The sequence below is a fragment of the Natrix helvetica genome, assembly GCF_964273705.1.
Source record: "Natrix helvetica genome assembly, chromosome: 6".
Taxonomy (NCBI): domain Eukaryota; kingdom Metazoa; phylum Chordata; class Lepidosauria; order Squamata; family Natricidae; genus Natrix; species Natrix helvetica.
In genome coordinates this window covers 65206102-65224178 of record NC_138553.1, presented here as the reverse complement: position 1 = coordinate 65224178, position 18077 = coordinate 65206102, and the positions used below count along the sequence as shown (strand labels likewise).

Here is an 18077-nt window from a genome sequence, read left to right as displayed (position 1 = left end):
AACTATTAGAAAACTGATTGGGGAGCAATCAAACAGGCTCCCCTCTTATCAGTAATGTTTTTCCTCCCTGGAAGTTTTCAAATGGGGGGGGGAGCTGAATGCACCAGACAAAAGGTTGGACCACTAGAATGCTCACTCATCCATTCCGTGAAGAAACAAAGACTAAGCTTAGCATATTAATTGACCAAACGCAGCTACAAAGTTTTGTCTGTAAGTGTGTTGTACTATAAGCTATCGCGATTTCGGTCAGGAGCGGGTGCAGTCTCTCAACCCCTAAGCGAAATAAACACTGAGCGAGCATGTAACATGTAGCAGCGAGACTTGTAAATGTTCGCTTATGTGAACTCAGCTCTCCTTACATAGAATTCTTTATTGGCCAAGTGTGATTGGACACACAAGGAATTTTTCTTTGGTGCATATGCTCTCAGTGTACATAAAAGACAAGACACATTCGTCACAAATCATAAGGTACAACACTTAATGATAGTCCTAGGGTACAAATAAGCAATCAAATCATGGAAACAATCAATATAAAGCGTAAAGATACAAGCAACAAAGTTACAGTAGTACAGTCATAAGTGGGAGGAGATAAGTGATAGGAAGAATGAGAAGATTAATAGTAATAGTAATGCAGAGCTAGTAAACAGTTTGACAGTGTTGAGGGAATTATTTGTTTATCCTAATGATGGCGTGGGGGACGGACGACGACTGTCTTTGTGTCTAGTTGTTCTGGTGTGCAGGGCTCTATAGAGTCGTTTTGGGGGTACCAGTTGAAACAATTTGTGTCCAGGATGTAAATACTTTCACAGCCCTCTTTTTTGACTCGTGCAGTATGCAGGTCCTCAATGGAAGATAGGTTAGTAGCAATTGCTTTCCCCCCCCCCCCTGCAGTTCTAATGTACTTCTCTCTCACACCCGCTCCATGAACTCATTCTAGCCAGTAACGTCCAGCGGGAGAGTACGACAGGTGCGGGCGTACGCAAGGACTCTCCTGCACCCCTTTCGAGCCTTGCCTTAATTAACCTAAGAGCTTCTCACGCTCCAGGCTGCGAGGGAGCGCGCGCGCATCAGGTTCCCGGGGATTTCGCCTCGCTGCGTTTCGGATCGAACAATTACGTCCCGGGGCGGGCTCGAATTTACGTGGGCTCGGCTCTTCTATTACCCGGGTGGGTGGGTGCGTGGGACGCCACTGCAAAATATCAACAAGGACGAGGAAGGTCCCGCTTTTTGTCTTCGAAGCCAAGAGAGGCGAGAAGCAAGGAGGTTCCAGCAGCTGCCGCCCCTCAAGCACACACCTCCCGCTCCCACTCAGGAGAGAAAGAAGCGCTGGACTGCCCGAAGCCAGAGGAAGCGCGGCGCGTGCGCACTCGGAGAACCTCCAGCCTCTTCTCCCGCTCCCCTCCCTTCCCCACCTTTTACTCCCAAGCCGCTGCCAAGCGCGAGTGGATGTATGGCGTGAAGCTTAAGCGGAGGAGCGGCAGCCGCCAGGGGAAGCCGTTCGCCCGCCTCTGGAGCCCGAGGCAAAGCAAGCGAGCGAGAGAGAGAGAGAGAGAGAGAGAGAGAGGAAAAGGAGTCGACCGGGATTTCCACCGGCCGCGGCAGAACAACAGTCGCCGCCCCGTCTCCGTCCCCCCCGCCTCGCGCGAGGCTGCCTCCCGTCCGCAGATTCAGGAGCTGCCCTTTTCGTGCCCAGCTGGCGGGCGCAGGTAGGGCGGCAGGAGCAACACGTTGTTGGCTCTCGAGCGGCGCTGCTCCCAACCTGCTCGCAACTGGCCCTGGAAAGCAACTTTGCGGGCTCCCCTTTGGCGGCGGACGATCCGCTCCCTCCAAAAGCGAAGAGACGCCTCTTATTTTCCCCCTCGGGGAAAGGGGACCCACCCTGCTCCAACCACCCCTGGTTCGGTTCTGCACGAGGACGAGCCCTTTCCGTGGGCTTCACCTGCCTCCGGGAAAGTGCCGAAGAGAGCTCCGTTGCGCCTCCGGACGACTGGGAGAGGGCGAGGGGGCGATTCTCCGCCCTCGACCCAAGGCGGTTAGTTCCTCCTCATCTTTAATTGCACCTTCTGGAAACGGCGGGGGTCACGTGCAGAGGGCATGACTCGAACTTGATATCTCTCGAGGAAATCATCAGGGTTATTTATCGACAAAAGGGACTCCTCGCCTTTCTTCTGCTTGGCAATCGGTTGGTGAAATGCGTTTAAGGGGCAGCCCTTCCGACTTGGGCAAAAACCCCTGTTACTAAGCGTGTGGTTGGAAGGTACCACCAGGTCCTTCTTGCTAACCATGCCTCTTCTCAAAGCAATCTTTGGCTGGCTTTGGCACCTGGGCATGCTGTTCATCTTTGCCCAAGCCACCTTAAACGGAGAGGGTGTTGTCAGAAAAGGTCGGGAGTGTGAATTGTGGTGCCAGACAGCTCCTCCGTTACTTCAACAAGTGGCCCACAAGCAAGAAGCAGCTTGGGTTGTGGGGCACTTAGGTGGCATTCCTGGGGTTTCCTTACCCAAAGAGCCTCCAGTCAGACTCCAGGCTGAGGCTGGAGGTCAGGAGGGCTGGGCTCCCTTGAAGGATTATAGCGATGCCAGCAAAGATCGGAGGGACACTCAGACTGTCAAGCCTGGAGAAGGTGTGCATCAGGCTGAGGGTCACTTGGAAAGGAAAGACGGGAGTCATTTGAGGCAAGGTTCTCCAGTAGCCTTGAGGACTAGAAGTGTTCTGAAGGCTGAAGAGTGGGAGAAGAGCTCAGCAAGAATTGGGCGCAGGAAATTTCCAAGAAACAAGCGGGGAGCTGGTGAGTCCCAGGATACAAGAGAAGCAAGAAGAAGCAAAACTTTCCAGAGCAGGCACCACATCAGTGTCTTCAATATCTCAGTGGATAGTCAGACGACTCCCTTTCATGGAGTTGTGGGGAATGTTGTGCCTCAGGCATTACCCTTGAATGGCTCAGCCAGTCACGTGGCAGGAAGGGAACCGGCTGCCCTCAGAAATGGGACCTTCCGACCACCTCACGTGAAGAACCCTTTTTACCCACTGACTCAGGAGTCCTATGGTGCCTACGCAGTCATGTGCTTGTCAGTTATAATCTTTGGCATTGGGATAATGGGGAACATGGCAGTGATGTGCATTGTCTGCCACAACTACTATATGAGGAGCATCTCCAACTCTTTGCTGGCCAACTTAGCCTTTTGGGATTTCCTTATCATTTTCTTCTGCCTGCCTCTGGTCATCTTCCAAGAACTCACCAAAAAGTGGCTTTTGGAGGATTTCTCCTGCAAAATTGTACCTTACATTGAGGTAAGTAACAATAAATGTTACCTCCCTGCAGTTTCGTATAGAGGCTCACAAAATTGGGATCGTGGGCCCAATGCTTTCTTAATGAATTGGAGTCAGAATCCCATTGCTTTGGTCTTTCACATTTACAGATATTTACTATTGGCTCTACCTCAGGGGTTTCAAACTCGTGGCCCATGGGCAGGATGAGTCACATTCTGGCCACGCCCACCCCGGTTTAGCGAAGGGGGAAAAGTCACAAAACATCACGCAAGTTGAACACCCCTGCTCTACCAGATATTTAGAAATTGAGTGTGCCCTTCTTCCTTCATATGGTGTGTTTGCTTTCACTTTTTGCATTTTGTTTTTGATCATGGAAATCATTGTGTTAAATTCAAGACATGAATTATTTATATTATTGTGGTATGAGTTAAGAATATGTACGTTCTTTCTCAATCTGCTAAATAGTTCTGCTTGAAGAAGGCACTGGGTACATAAGTTAAAGTATGTTTAGATATTCAACTCTGTTCCAAAGATCTCAGGTATAGGCATTGTCCATTCTTGTTCTATAAACTCCAGTAATTTATTCCAAGGGCATGCAATCTGTTACTCTCCCTTGCCTTTGGCTATGCTGGTTTCAGCTGATTCTGGCTGGAATCTCAAACATCTGGAAGGTTGCTTAATCTTTATGTATTCAATCAAAATGGTTCAATAGATTACATTTCCCAAACTGAAGAGATGCATTTAAAGTTAAAAATGATGTTTCTACATTTCCCACTGATTTTTGACTTACAAATGAGAAATGGTTAGACATAACTAATATAAGACTTTTGTCTCTATTTTATGAAACAAGTTGCATTAAAAACTGTAACATTTGCTTCCAACTTTCAACTTAGTAGGGTGTAGAAACTGTATATTGGCTTACATCCATGCATTGTAGGCCAATAGATGGAGTTAAACAAATATTTGTTGGATATGATCCAAGTGTTTGCATCCAAACTTATATGCAAAAATATAATATAGGGTACTTAGTTTCGTATGATGTAAATGTCACAAAAAAGGACCAGGAAAATATTAATCCTTGTTACCTGTCTTCTCAGATTTACTACCGAAGAAAATACCTCATTTTTTCTACAGGTGAAAGTTGGTAGAGCAAAAGAGACAGTCTTATGGCATGAAAGCCACAAACATGATGGTTGCAATATTCACAATATTATTTTTTATTAATTTTTATTTATTAAATCCATTTGTCACCCATCTCACAGTTCAAGCAACTCGGAGCAGCTTAGATCAACATATAATAACAGTCATAAAATGAATTAAAATTACAAAAATTCAAGTAAACTAAAAGTATTAAAAATATGAACTTAGTTTTGGGTCCCTTGCTTTTTTTTTCTTTTTTTGTTTGTTTTACTTTTTAAAATATCCCAGGTTCTGATTAAATCCTTGGCTCTTGGCAAGGAAATAGATATTTTGCTACCCAGGTTGGACAGAATCCTTTCCACTGTTCGGTTGTCTATTTTATTCATTTCTTGGAAAAAAGAAACCATTAAATCTGGTTGATAGTGTGAAATGATTCTATGCATGTGACAGTATGCTTGGTATCATTCATTTAATTAGCAGCAGATGGGTAAATGAAGGGAAATAGGATGCTCATAGTCCCTTAGAAAGTCCATTTCTAGTAGCCCATTAGTCAGGCAAAAATATTTCCTGAATTATATTTAAATTGCATTCATGCCAAGGAATGGACAACAAGGTGTGGATTTATTTATTTATTTATTTATTTATTTATTTATTTATTTGGGTCCTCTTAGAGCAGAAAGTGCAATGCTTTGGAAATACATTGCCCAAATAAATCACTCTGATTTGTAACTTTAAAAGCTTGCCTGTAAGATATGACCCCTAACTGTAGAACTTCCCATAAAATACAGGAGCATGGAATAAACATGACCTTTTCCATGAGAGACCTAGAGCTATTTAATAAATTTAAGATGTCAGTGTAACCATCTGTCACTTTATATTGGAGGGTTTCTACCTTGACAGCAATAATGGGTCTAAAACTGAGGTGAGGAACTTCTCATTTTCACTGAACTACAGCTCCCAGAATTCCACACTACTGAGCTTGGTGTGTTAGCTTAAATTAATATGTAAGCTTAGAATTCTTTTATATTGGGTCAAGGGTATTTTAAAGTACAGGTGCATATTGAAAATATATTAAAACAAGTATTGCTGGATCATGCTGTTCAATTGTGGCATCGTGTTCAATAGTGTATAACAAATGGCTTTAATAAGAAATGAAAAAGTAGAGATATGCATTATATATAGAAGATGTATTTTGTTCCAAACTTGTATAATTCAAAACAATGGAACAATTCAAAGAAAAAATGATTTGTTTGTTCATGCTCAAACTCATGCCTCTCAAAACAACCATGTTTTGTTTCGTACTTGGAACAAATCTTTCATAACGTATGTTGGGTTTCATGTTCAGAAGACGGACAATGGGCCATTTTGAGCTCAGAACATTTCATCATTATAATGTTTGTAGAGTCCTAGGGCACCATGTGAAAAAGATGCTCCCCTATTTTTAATCCCAAGCATCTGCCGCTTAGAGGCATGTCATCTCTGAACATTTGTTGATGTGTCTCTCATATGTTCATCTAATCCCTTGTAAAGCAGGATAATAATGCTCTTCTAGAGATTGATGAAGTACAAGCATTACTATAGAGGCCTTAATTTGCATCAGCAATAATGAAAGCTGCTGGGAGCTGTACCTGAATAATCTCTGGAGGGCCTCATAGTTTCTAAGAAAAAAATTGCTCCTCAGTTTAAGTCCTAGTACAGGGGTGTCAAACTCAATTTCATTGAGGGCCACACCAGTGCTGTGTTTCACCTCAGAGGGGTGGGGGTGGGGGCGTGTGTGTGTGGTCAGATCGATGTCATTTGTGTCGGGATAGCTATAGTGAGCCGAGCTCCATTTTTGGCTGTGGCAGCCTCCTGCAACCCTCTGCCAGTGAAAAAGGAGCTTGGGAGGGCCGCTCCATTTTCACTGGCAGGGGCACTGTGGGCCAGTCCTACACTGTTTCCAGGGTGGTCCCATGGGCCAGATCTCAGCACGCCACGCATCCCCCCCCCGAGCCTTGAGTTTGACACCCCTGTCCTAGTAGGTTTGTGAACAGTGTTAGTGGAGTTGAGACTAATTTGCCATTGATTGCTTCCATTTTCGGGTTACTTGAAACTTTTGGGTTACTTGAAACTGAGAGGGAATATGGTAATGCTATTAATCTTCTGAACTAGGAAGTGATTTTTTTTTTCACAGTGGAGCGGGGGAAAGGCTATTTCTGCCATCTTCAGATATTACCTACTATGTTCTCATGATGCAGAGAAATCTGTGAAAGTTGATATTGCAGAGCAGTCTGCTTAAAGAATCACCTTGTAACCTAAATGTAAGGTCTTTTTAAAAATGCTCATTAAGTAAGCATTGGCTTACTTAAAGGCTGATAGTGAGTCTAACGTAAAGATATCATTAAAGTGACCTGTTTATTTTATTTATTTTTCATATTTATGTGGCCACCCACCTCACACAATTTAACTTGGGAAGGTGTACAATAAAAAAATATAAAATAGCAATATAAACAAAAATTCTACAATTGAAAGCATTAGTATTATGATTCAGGGGCAAGGAGATAGCATTAGATCAGAACTGTCAAACTCCCGGTGAACTGGATGTGTCATGTGCTGGCCACGCCCACTCCCGGTTTAGCAAAGGGGGGGAAGCCCCGATACGTCATGTGATGCCACCATGACAAGAGTTTGATACCCCTGCATTAGATGTTATAAACAGTGAAGTCATCTTATCAAATAATCATTCCCTTCCCTTAATGCTATTAGTGTGCGTGTTATTTTTCAATATGTACTTGGTTCCAAGAAGTTTAAAATCAACTTAGAAATTAAGCACAATGGGATACTTTATACCTTATTTCCAGATATAACATTGCATTCTGACTTCAATAATTTACAGAGTAGGATAATACAGCTTTCTTCAATAATACAATTTTCTTCTAGTCATGGTTTTGATTTTTTTTCCTATTATCTATTGTATTTAAGTTCAGAAGAAAACATGAATGCTTTCCATGAGCATCATCAGTGGTCTTTAGGCAAAAAAAAAATGCAGATATAGAAAGTTCTCAGGTTTTCTTATCTACCTGAACATAGAATTCATGCATCACTTATATTACATGTTTCCTGTTTTGTTTTAGTTCAGTTTTCACCCAGTCATTCTTCCATGAGATAAAGGTAACTTACCAGGGAATCTCCTTTCATTTTATTACCCACAACATCTTTTTTTATTTTTTTAAAAAAGAATTTTGGTTTTTAAGCATTTATGGGGAAAGGTAAAAGGGTACATAGAAAATTTTGGCACTCCCGTGCTAGTGGTAGAAATCCCTCCAAATCTCACAATTTTTACAATGTTAAAAACAACGTATGAAAGATAAGCATAAACAGAGTCTTGTTCTACATTATATCAACCATGTGTTCAATCATCTCTTTCTTTGTCACTTTCTAGTATATCAACAATTACCATAATATTTCAAATACATTTATTTTTGTGACCTGAGCCTTTTCGATATTGCTCCCTCCTCCCTGTCCCCAGATGGAGCCACAACCCCCCCTTCCTTCATATCTTGTACATTACTACCTTTTTCACCACCTCCCCTATTTTCGTCCTTGCAGCTGTGATATCAATCTTTCTCACATAGTTAGTACAAGTGACAAGTCAGCCTTTATTCTCTCTCCATTCCAATAGAGAGAGAGATAGTTCAAATGCCGCTTTGTCCGAGGGGGGGTGTAAAGTGAAAGAAACACCCCCCTCTGATCTTCCTGTTTCAAATAGATTGAACAAAAACTTACAATAGTCTGCTGCTTATCCGTTAACGATGATTAAGGAGATTAGTACGGATCTCTCCCCACCAGCATTCCAGCCGCTCTTCCTTCAATTAACTCCTTCCTCCCGGAGCCCATTCGGCAAAAGGGCAGACAGCCAGAAGCTGTTTCATGCCCCCCCCCGCTCCCTGGCTCCTGGGGCAAGGCTAGAAACACCCCTGCCAGCTGCCGCCGAATCTGGGGGGTTCCAGCAAGTTGCCCTGTGGCAGGAGACCCCTCCAGGGCCCCATGTGCTCCTGAAAGGAGCCCACTGGGGAGACGAGCAACGGACAACACGTCCGTCTCCTACAGGAACCGGAAGTGATCCACCCACAACAACATCTGTGTGAGGTAGGTTTCACTACGTGAGAGACTAGTCCAATGAACTTTCAAAAGTGAGGAGTTCTCCACCACTAATCTAGTACTGTATCTTATGCTCAAGAGATTGCTCAATGAAATTGTAATTCAAGTGTATAAATTTCCTGAACCAGAAGAAGGAACTAAAATAACATTGCAGCTGATGTTGCAAGCATGTTCTTTGTAAATCTAAACAAAGAACTTTAAAGGTGCTGGCTCAGTTTATCCTTTTATAAAAAGGATAATGTGGATTTCATCTTAATTGCATGACATGAATTTATAAATGTATATCAAAGCACTTGATTTGTGGTTTATGGTCAGCATGAATCTTTTGATCTGGGTTAATATTTGCATTAACATTTGTTAAGTTTTTTTTCTACTGAAGATGGAAAACAGTTTGTTGAATCTCTTTAAAGACTTAAAACCCAATTTCCCGTTAATTTTCATGCGGCTATTATAAAACATGAAAGAATTATGTAATGGCAATTTAATTTCCAGATGCATTGTGGAATTTTAATTTGCTGTTAGAACAATTATATTCATTTGCTGCATCTTCATTTTTAATTTGGAATCTCTTTTTTATACTGTTTTTATGAATTGGTTTTTAATCAACAATTTAAAGCCATATTGTATAAAGTCTATCCTAATTGAAATATTGCTTATATTTGTCATAATTCAGAAAGTACTTATTGTAAATTAGTAAGAAGTTAGAAAAACTTGTATTTTCTTGCTTCATTTATTCTGAAATATGTTTTCTTTCTATTAATGTTCTTTATTTTAATGAAACTGCTGCTCCCATGAATTGATACTTAAAAAGAGGGGATATTTAGAATGGTTAAGACACAAGTGCTTTATTCCATGCACTTCTGGAATTAACCCCGGGGAATATATATCATGGATTACAATTTCAAACAAGTAATGTGATGACATCACAATAGCACTAGCACTTAGACTTATATACCACTTCATGGTGGTTTACAGCTCTCTCTAAGCAGAGTCAGGAAGGATGGAAGGCTAAAGTCACAATAATAGTGTGACGGCTTAGTTGTTAGAAAGCTGCTTAGTTCTTACAAAACACGGCAGCATATGTGTTAAACTAACAGTAGTGTTAAAGTGACAAGTTAGTTATTTAATGCCATGCTAATTCAGTTGTTGGCTCACATCTATGGTATATGATATATTAATGACAATAAATATACAGTAATTTTAGATATATATCATTTAATAATCAGGATCAATTTATGAGCATGCAGGTTAATCAGCTTATTACACTACAAACATGCATTTAGCATAGAACTTCACTAATGCAATTTAACATTGGTTAATATTCGTAAGGCAGTGATTTGCATTTCATGTATTTTTACAACTGATTTTAAGTAAATCATGCAACAAATTAGTAACAAGAGGTGAGACATGATGGTTCTTGCAAATGTTATTCTGAGCTTCCCAAAGTTGATGATTTGGGCAGTATATACTGTACGTGCTGTGGAAAAAAACAATGTATTGATTTAAGCAGTGAATTTTCCTTGTTATATTCATCTTCTTTTCTCACAGTGATGAAAAGAAGTTTCTTGCCCAGTGGAATAAATCTACAAAATACTTGGAGTATTTCTTAGAAATGTCAAAGCAGACCTGAAAACAGGTTGAACATCCAGTGCAAATCTGCACTTTCAGTGAGACATGAAATTATAACTTTGACAATTTCCCTACCAATAAAACCTGATCATTTTAAATTCCTCTTTTTTTCTTTAAAGGAATCAGGATCCATGTATGCTTCTCAACAAACATACAAAGGCTTTGCCAACCAAACTTTGGTCAAATGACCAGTCTTGTTTTTCTCTCACCCTGGTATTAGAAATGTTTTGGGATCATTTATACATGCAAATGAAAAGAGGTAACATTAGCATTGGCTAAAATGGTCCGCAAACATTTGTATTTGCCCAACATATGTGAAATTTCAAAACAAAAAGGAATTGTCTTTGACAGAAGAAAACATAACTCAGCAGTGTTTTGAGGGTAACAAAAGCTACATTTGTTATCTTGCTGCTCTAGAAATTAGTTCTAAATGTTCTTCCTTGGAATTAAACTCCCTTCTAAGTTTACACAATAAATGATGTCAGACATTATTGTTAAATATGAAAAGGCAACAGTACTGACAACTGTGATTTATCTCCAATCTGATTCTCTCCATGTCTTCCAATTGTAAGTTTTCAAATTCTTAGAAAGAATTTGGATTGGAGGAGAGAGTCCGTGGCAGCCAAAAATCAGAAGGTGTCTGGTAGCACCTTTTCAAATTTAATTGAAAGCTATAAACATTAATTAACTGTAGTTGTATTTCACAAAAGTGATGCCTTTTAATTAAATTTGTAAGTCTGAAAAGGTGCCATCAAACACCTTTGATAGTTAGAAAGTACGGAAGGTGTCAAATTCAAAAGACTGTTGTATTTCAATAACTTACCATTCAAAGAGTAATAACAGCACATTTGAAACAGTTTTGCAGGACCAGATGTGCATATGAAATTCATATTCCAACATAATCCTCAATTTAAAATTTAGTTCACTCCTGGTGTGTGGATGCTATATTTCAATGGGACATAGGAAGGTATGTTTAGAAATGAGAGATGACATCTGTTCTAATCTTTTCTTGCTGGTTAATTTTGGCTAGGTTGAGGCTATATCTATAATTACACGAGAGAGTTCTTGTTTCCTTGGGTGAGGGATGTATTTAGAGAAGGCAGTTATATTGCTTTTACTGAAAACACTATCCCTAAACCTGGAACGTCCTCTTATATTTATAAGGCAGTCTTCCAATCTTTCATTCTTATGAAGGTAATACTCTTAAAGTGCGAGATATATCTAAAGTGCAAGATAAAACATTCCACCTACTTCAAGTGGAATGCCATCCAGAATATAATACTGAGAATACTTTGTTCACTTTGATGAATAATTATGCAAGAAACTATATTCAAGGAAAATGACACTGCTAATTCTATTACCAATCTTCAGTAGCATTGGTAGCTATGCCAGTAGCCACAGTATTCCTCTGGACCATGGTAGAGACACTGTTTCAGCTTCCTTCCTGTTTGGATGTACCTAGAAGGAGGTGCTACCAAACTACTGTTGGAGACTTGTGTCATTGACCTATGAGATTATTTATGTGCCCTACATTCACAGGTGGTATTCAGTAGGTTCTGACCAGTTCTGGAGAACCGGTAGTGGAAATTTTGAGTAGTTCGGAGAACCGGTAAATACCACCTCTGACTGGCGGTGCCCCCATCTATTCTCTGCCTCGCGAGTCCCAGCTGATCGGGGGGGGGGGGATTTTGCAGTAACATTCCCCTGGAGTGGGGAGGGAATGGAGATTTTACAGTATCGTTCCCTTGCCACACCCACCAAACCATGCCCACCAAGCCATACCACGCCCACCAAGCCATGCCCACAGAACCGGTAGTAAAAAATTTGAATCCCACTACTGCCTACATTGTTTCCCATTTTTACGAAATTAATGAGAATAATCTTACTAGAGGTGACATGGTAGCAGTCTTCCAATATCTAGCAGGCTGCCACCAAAAAGAGGTAGTCAACCTATTCTACAAAGCACCTGAAGGCAGGACAAGAAGCAATGGATGGAGGTTTATGAAAAAGAGAGCCAACCTAAAACCTAGAAATAAGGAGAAATTTCCTGACAGTAAGAACAATTAATCAATGGAATTGCTTGCCTCCAGAAGCTGTGGATGCTCCAACACTGGAAGTTGTTTTTTTTTAAAGATTGTGCAACCATTTGTTTGAAATGGTATAACACCTGCTTGAGCTCCAGTATCCCACCTCTATTATTCTAATTCTTATCCTAATTCTGAACCTTTCAGGTTAAGTGCAATTATCAAGCTGGTAAAATCCAGTTCTTTTGTTCCCTGTGAAAGTTGGACTTTGAATGGCTGTAGCAAAGAATATATTCATACAGCTACAGATAATATGCCAACTATGGTAATTCTTGAACCATTCAGGCTGTTAGCCATGCTTGAATTTCACCCTATTATGATAAATGCAAGGTGCTTTATCGGGGATTGCCTGTGCCAGAGTCTAGGCTGCTGACTGGCCCAAGGAATTCTGCAAACAGGGGAAATGAAAGAACCTCTCTAAATGCAAGTTGCCCCCTGGGAAAAATTTAATGAGCTGTGGCTGCCCTTTCAGGACCTATGCAGCTTAGGGCCAGACTATCTGGAAGGCCACCTCTCTCTCATAAATACAGGAGATCTGCTAATTACTACCGACTCATAGTGGCCGCCTGAGTCCCCACAGTCTCATTTTGCATCCTTTACAACCCTCTGACCATGAAGCTGACACCAATTTCCCAGCTGTTCTTGGTGGGAAAGAGCTGGATAACAGCAAACATGCACACATACAGAAACCCCCTTTTTCCCCAAGCCCATCCTTACCTGCATATATGTGATATGATTCGGCTCATCTTGCAATCCTCAATTCCTCCCCCTCCCCTTGTTGTGTTCAGACCCTGCATGCCAAAAGGTAGTCCATTTTGGGAACAGGTGACGTTCCAAGGAATGGACTAATGATCTAACGGGAAAAAGTAGTGCTGTGTTCTTTAAATAGCTCTTGGTTGGAATTTGCTTTCATCTGATGGTAGATGCTTGTTTTGGGTCATTTTTTTTAACTGAGGCAAGATAATATGCCAAAGGAGCAGAGCAACAGAGCATGAACTGAAAAAAAAATTGCAATTACACTGATTTTCTGCTGGCAGGATAGAATCAGCTTTAATTTCAATTCAGGTAATACTTTTTACTGGACCGAGATGCATCCTATACAAACTGTGACAAGTGCCTGGCTCCCTATTCAGTGTTATTTATTTAGTTATATACCCCAATGATTATAGTGTCAGATTTAAAACAAATTATAATAGAATACTATTAAGCTTTTATTCTGTCTGAATGTTTTTCCACACCTCTGTTTAATTCCTAATATATTGAAGCAATTACCATGTGTATTTTAATTATTTTGGTTCGAGAGGAAGGGAAAATATGAATGTCATTTAAAGGAAGTGCTCCATTGATTGAAAAAAGTGCTGGGACTGGCTGTGATGGGAAAGTTAACTGTGTTGATTGAGGAAAAGAATGTATCAAGCTTTCTTTCTATTTGGAAACCACTTCTTGACTTTCTGCTCAAAAGAGAAAAAAGAATTAAACTCTTAACTTTGGGTTGTGATGATTAAAATAGGTTGTTGTTATAGAAATGCTAATACTCAGTATTATGTAGAAGTGAAAAGTTGAATTTATGCATTTACTATGTAACTTACTGCCTATGGAGATTCCCAGTCATTCGGGACATGGTTGCTGTTAGATTGGGTAATGGAAAGGCACACACACAGGCTAACGGTAACAACAGCTTTTTATTGTAAAAGAACAAGTATGAACAATCCAGCGAAGGTTGAGTCTGACAGCAGCCCTTTTATAGGGAGCTGTCAGACCCTTCGACCAATGAGATTAAACCTCTTTCCCCGCCGGAACAGAGGACCTTGGTGGAAACCATTATAACTGTAGCAAATATCTAACAGTTGCTTCAAAGTTGGTTTTTCAAAAGGACTTCCTTTGTTTTGCTTGAAGACATTTCGCTTCCACCATTCAGACAGAACTGAAGATGCTTCTCGAGTGAGAAGGGAAATATCTTCAAGCAAAACAAAGAAAATCCAGTTATCTTTTGAAAAAGCACCTTAATGTAACTTAAAGCACCAGGAAAAGTTGGAAGTCAACGTTTTTTTCCTCTTCCCTCTGTCCCAATTATTTTCCCAATTGCCTTTATTTTCATTTGCATTTTATATTAAGAAAAATTTCAATAAAAATAAAATGTGAAAGGAAATACTCCTCCAATAAAGAGACATCCTATATCAAGTTAATAGGTTAGGCTGGTAGTTTTCTGGACGTCTGGAATTTTGTGTTTGGTATCAAATTGTGTATTTCCCACCATCCTCATATCTACATTCTGATTTATTTATTTTTTCTCCTTATTCAGGTAGCATCTCTTGGAGTAACAACCTTCACATTATGTGCTCTCTGCATAGACCGATTCCGTGCTGCCACCAACGTGCAAATGTATTACGAAATGATTGAAAACTGCACATCTACAACAGCCAAGCTGGCTGTGATATGGATTGGAGCATTACTGCTGGCTCTTCCTGAAGTGGTTCTGCGCCAATTGACTAAAGAAAACTCTGAAATCAGTGGGAACCCACCTGTGGAGCGATGTGTGGTCAAGGTCTCTCCCCACTTACCTGACACAATATATGTGCTAGCCCTCACATACGATGGTGCAAGGCTTTGGTGGTACTTTGGCTGTTACTTTTGCTTACCAACACTTTTTACCATCACTTGCTCATTGGTGACTGCCAGGAAAATCCGAAAGGTGGAGAAAGCTTGCACCCGTGGGAACAAGCGGCAGATTCAGCTGGAAAGCCAAATGAACTGCACAGTGGTGGCGTTGACCATTTTGTACGGTTTTTGCACCATTCCAGAAAACATTTGCAACATTGTCACTGCCTACATGTCCACAGGGGTATCTCAGCAGACTATGGACCTTCTCCATCTGATTAGTCAGTTTCTCTTGTTCTTTAAATCTTGCGTGACTCCAGTTCTCCTCTTTTGTCTTTGTAAGCCATTCAGCCGAGCTGTTTTGGAGTGTTGTTGTTGCTGTTGCGATGAGTGCATTCAGAAGTCTTCTACAGTAACAAGTGACGATAATGACAATGAATATACCACAGAGCTTGAACTGTCCCCTTTTAGTACGATACGTCGTGAAATGTCCACATTTGCCTCTGTGGGAACTCACTGTTGATTTTCCCTTTGATCAGAATTCTTTTCCAACTTACAATAAAATTGGTTTGAGTTTTAGGTTAATTTCAGTTGGATCCTATTTTTTATTTTCCTATGGTGCAAAAGGAAAAGTACATTGTGTAAAATTTAAAGTATGCCGGTTTGTATATAACAACTTTTCTTTGAGAAATAACTTTAGCTACTAAAAAGAACAGACTTACCAGAGATCTTTAGAATCATTATCTTGATGGTGCTAGCATTCCTTTATTAAGGGAAGGTTGAACTAGTTTTGGCCACTCTCTTCTATTATTTAAACTAATACAGATTTTGGCTTGGGTAATTATTACTGGAATTTCATTCATAATGTTTATAAGAAGCATTTCTAAAGTTGCAATCCTTAATAAAGATACTTGATAGTAAGTCTTCTTAAATTTAGACTTCTGCATAAATATGCAAAGGATTCCACTGTTTGTCTATGAACTTTTTAAAATATGGAAACAAATAGTAATAAGTCCATTTATTTTGAGGCATGTAAAGTATATGCCTATATATTTTACTAATGGGGTTTTAAATTGCTTAACCAAGATCACTGTATCCATACACCCACCTCCAAATGTTTTGACGAAACTACGTGATTTAGAGTGTTTAAGAATAGTTTTAAATTTGTTTGATGTAAATAATTATGAGATTGTTTGACACAGAAACAATAGAATTTTTATTGTATTCCCTGTACTGTTAACCAGCAATTAAACAATTTTACCAAGTAATACAAGAAAATTTCCATAGGGAAAGCAATCATTTTTATGTTGACTTGTAATAAAATAACAAAGATGGTCTTCATAATATGCTGTTCCAGTCAAAAGCGTACATCCTATCCATGTATATGCATAAAGGTGTAAAGCCTCTTCCTTCTGCCTGTATGACCAACAATAACCATTTATGGAATAGAGTAGGATATATAATTGTATGGATGGCTTCTAAGTATGAGCTCCAATTATATGTTAACACATTGAATTGGAAGTTAGAACATATTCGCACAACAGGTTCCCAATATTATACACCTTTAAAAAAATCATAACAAATCCCTTAATTCTGCAGTACACAATATACAGGCTGAAGATTGTTTCTTTTTAACCCATTGTTGTATGCAAAGGCATGTATTCTGTCTGTCCCGATGGGGATTCCCACTCATATTGGGTGTATGACTTGTGATTCTATTAGTTTCTTTTTACAGTATTTTCTACAATTAAGGTATGTCTTCAGTCTGTGTATATAACACTTGCTGTAAGTGAAAATGCCATTTGTAGGAAGTAGAGAATTGCCACAGAATTAGTGACAATAAATTTGGAAGGCTTACAATGTGTGGTGCATATTTTATTTCCTGATGTTGTTTCTTAGAAATACATAAACATGGAATTGAAATCAAATTTCAGAAACAGTGGTATATTTATGTTGCTGTATGAAGACTGTTTACATCAGGGGTGTCCAAACTTGGGTACTTTAAGACTTGTGGACTTCAACTTCCAGAATTTTGGGAGTTGAAGTCCACAAGTCTTAAAGTTCTCAAGTTTGGACGCCCGTGGTTTACATCTACTGTAATGAGAGGTAGATGAAGAGGTTTTTTTTAAAAAAAAATGCTGAGTGCTTTTGTCAAAAGTGATTGAAACAACATTGTGAAAACAGTGGGAACAAAGCAAGTGTTCTCGGTGTTTTTGAGTAGATATTCAGGCCCGCCTGAGCTCCGTTTTCAGCCGTGATGGCCTCCTGCAACTCTGCCAGTGAAAATGGAGCTCAGAGGGGCCAGATGTGGCGCTCCTGAGCTGCATTTTCACTGGCAGAGGCACCCCCGTCCAGTCCTTCACTGTTTTCAGGATGGCCCCATGGACCAGATCTAAGCATCCTGTGGGCCAGATCCGGCCCATGGGCCTGGTGAGCTAGGGCTATTTAGTTTTGATCAAGCATGTAGATGTGTGTCTGTATCTCTCTCTGTGTGTGTTCAATTTTAAATGGAATATACCAACTTTTTTCTTCTTGTTTATTTTTTTTAAAAAAGTTCAAACAAAATATTTCTCTTTTAATTTCTGTCAGTCTAGGTTGAATGCACAAAGGTGCTTGAAGGTTTGCTTATCTCATTTCAAATCACATTTTGGAAATGATTTTTGTTGAAGTGGGGAGAAATGGATATGTAGCTGTCCTTGGCTTATCTAAAAAAGCTTAGAAAGGGGTTGCTGGTCAGTACCTGGATAGAAAATTACTATGTAAACTCAGGGTGTAAGGCCAGAATAGAGAGTCAGTGAAATTTTCAGAAGAAGGTAATGACAAACCACTCCCATACTATTGCCTAGCAAATTGCACACTTATGTCAGTGTAAATCAGCAAAAATTGAGCTTGATATAAAGGTGATAGTCTGTTTTCTCCATCAGTGTCATAATTTTTTAATGGGAATGGATATTTATCACTGTGCTGACCTGTTAAAACTTCATTGTTTTCAAAAGGCTATATCACTAAATGCACGCAATCAAGCATGCTTTAATTCAGCCTCCTGTGTTGAGGCCTTTTCTAATTTATTACCTTGAGTTTGTGAATGAATGATGGCTGCAGTCCAAGAACACAGGGTACAGCACCCTAAAGCATCAGCAACAGGGACGTGTAGAATTGTTCTGGGTATTTATGCAATAATGATGAGGTAAGGCTAATATTAATGTCTCCAAATGA

The 18077-nt window shown here is 40.0% G+C and overlaps 1 protein-coding gene across 1 annotated transcript; it reads left to right on the top strand.

Moving 5' to 3' along the window:
- Positions 1 to 1216: 1216 nt before the first annotated feature.
- Positions 1217 to 16709, top strand: GPR37 (G protein-coupled receptor 37). Its single transcript, XM_081958326.1, has 2 exons — positions 1217 to 3291; positions 14566 to 16709. Exons 1-2 carry the CDS (start codon positions 2284 to 2286, stop codon positions 15382 to 15384), a joined length of 1827 nt encoding a protein of 608 aa, XP_081814452.1. The 5' UTR covers positions 1217 to 2283; the 3' UTR covers positions 15385 to 16709.
- Positions 16710 to 18077: the final 1368 nt, after the last annotated feature.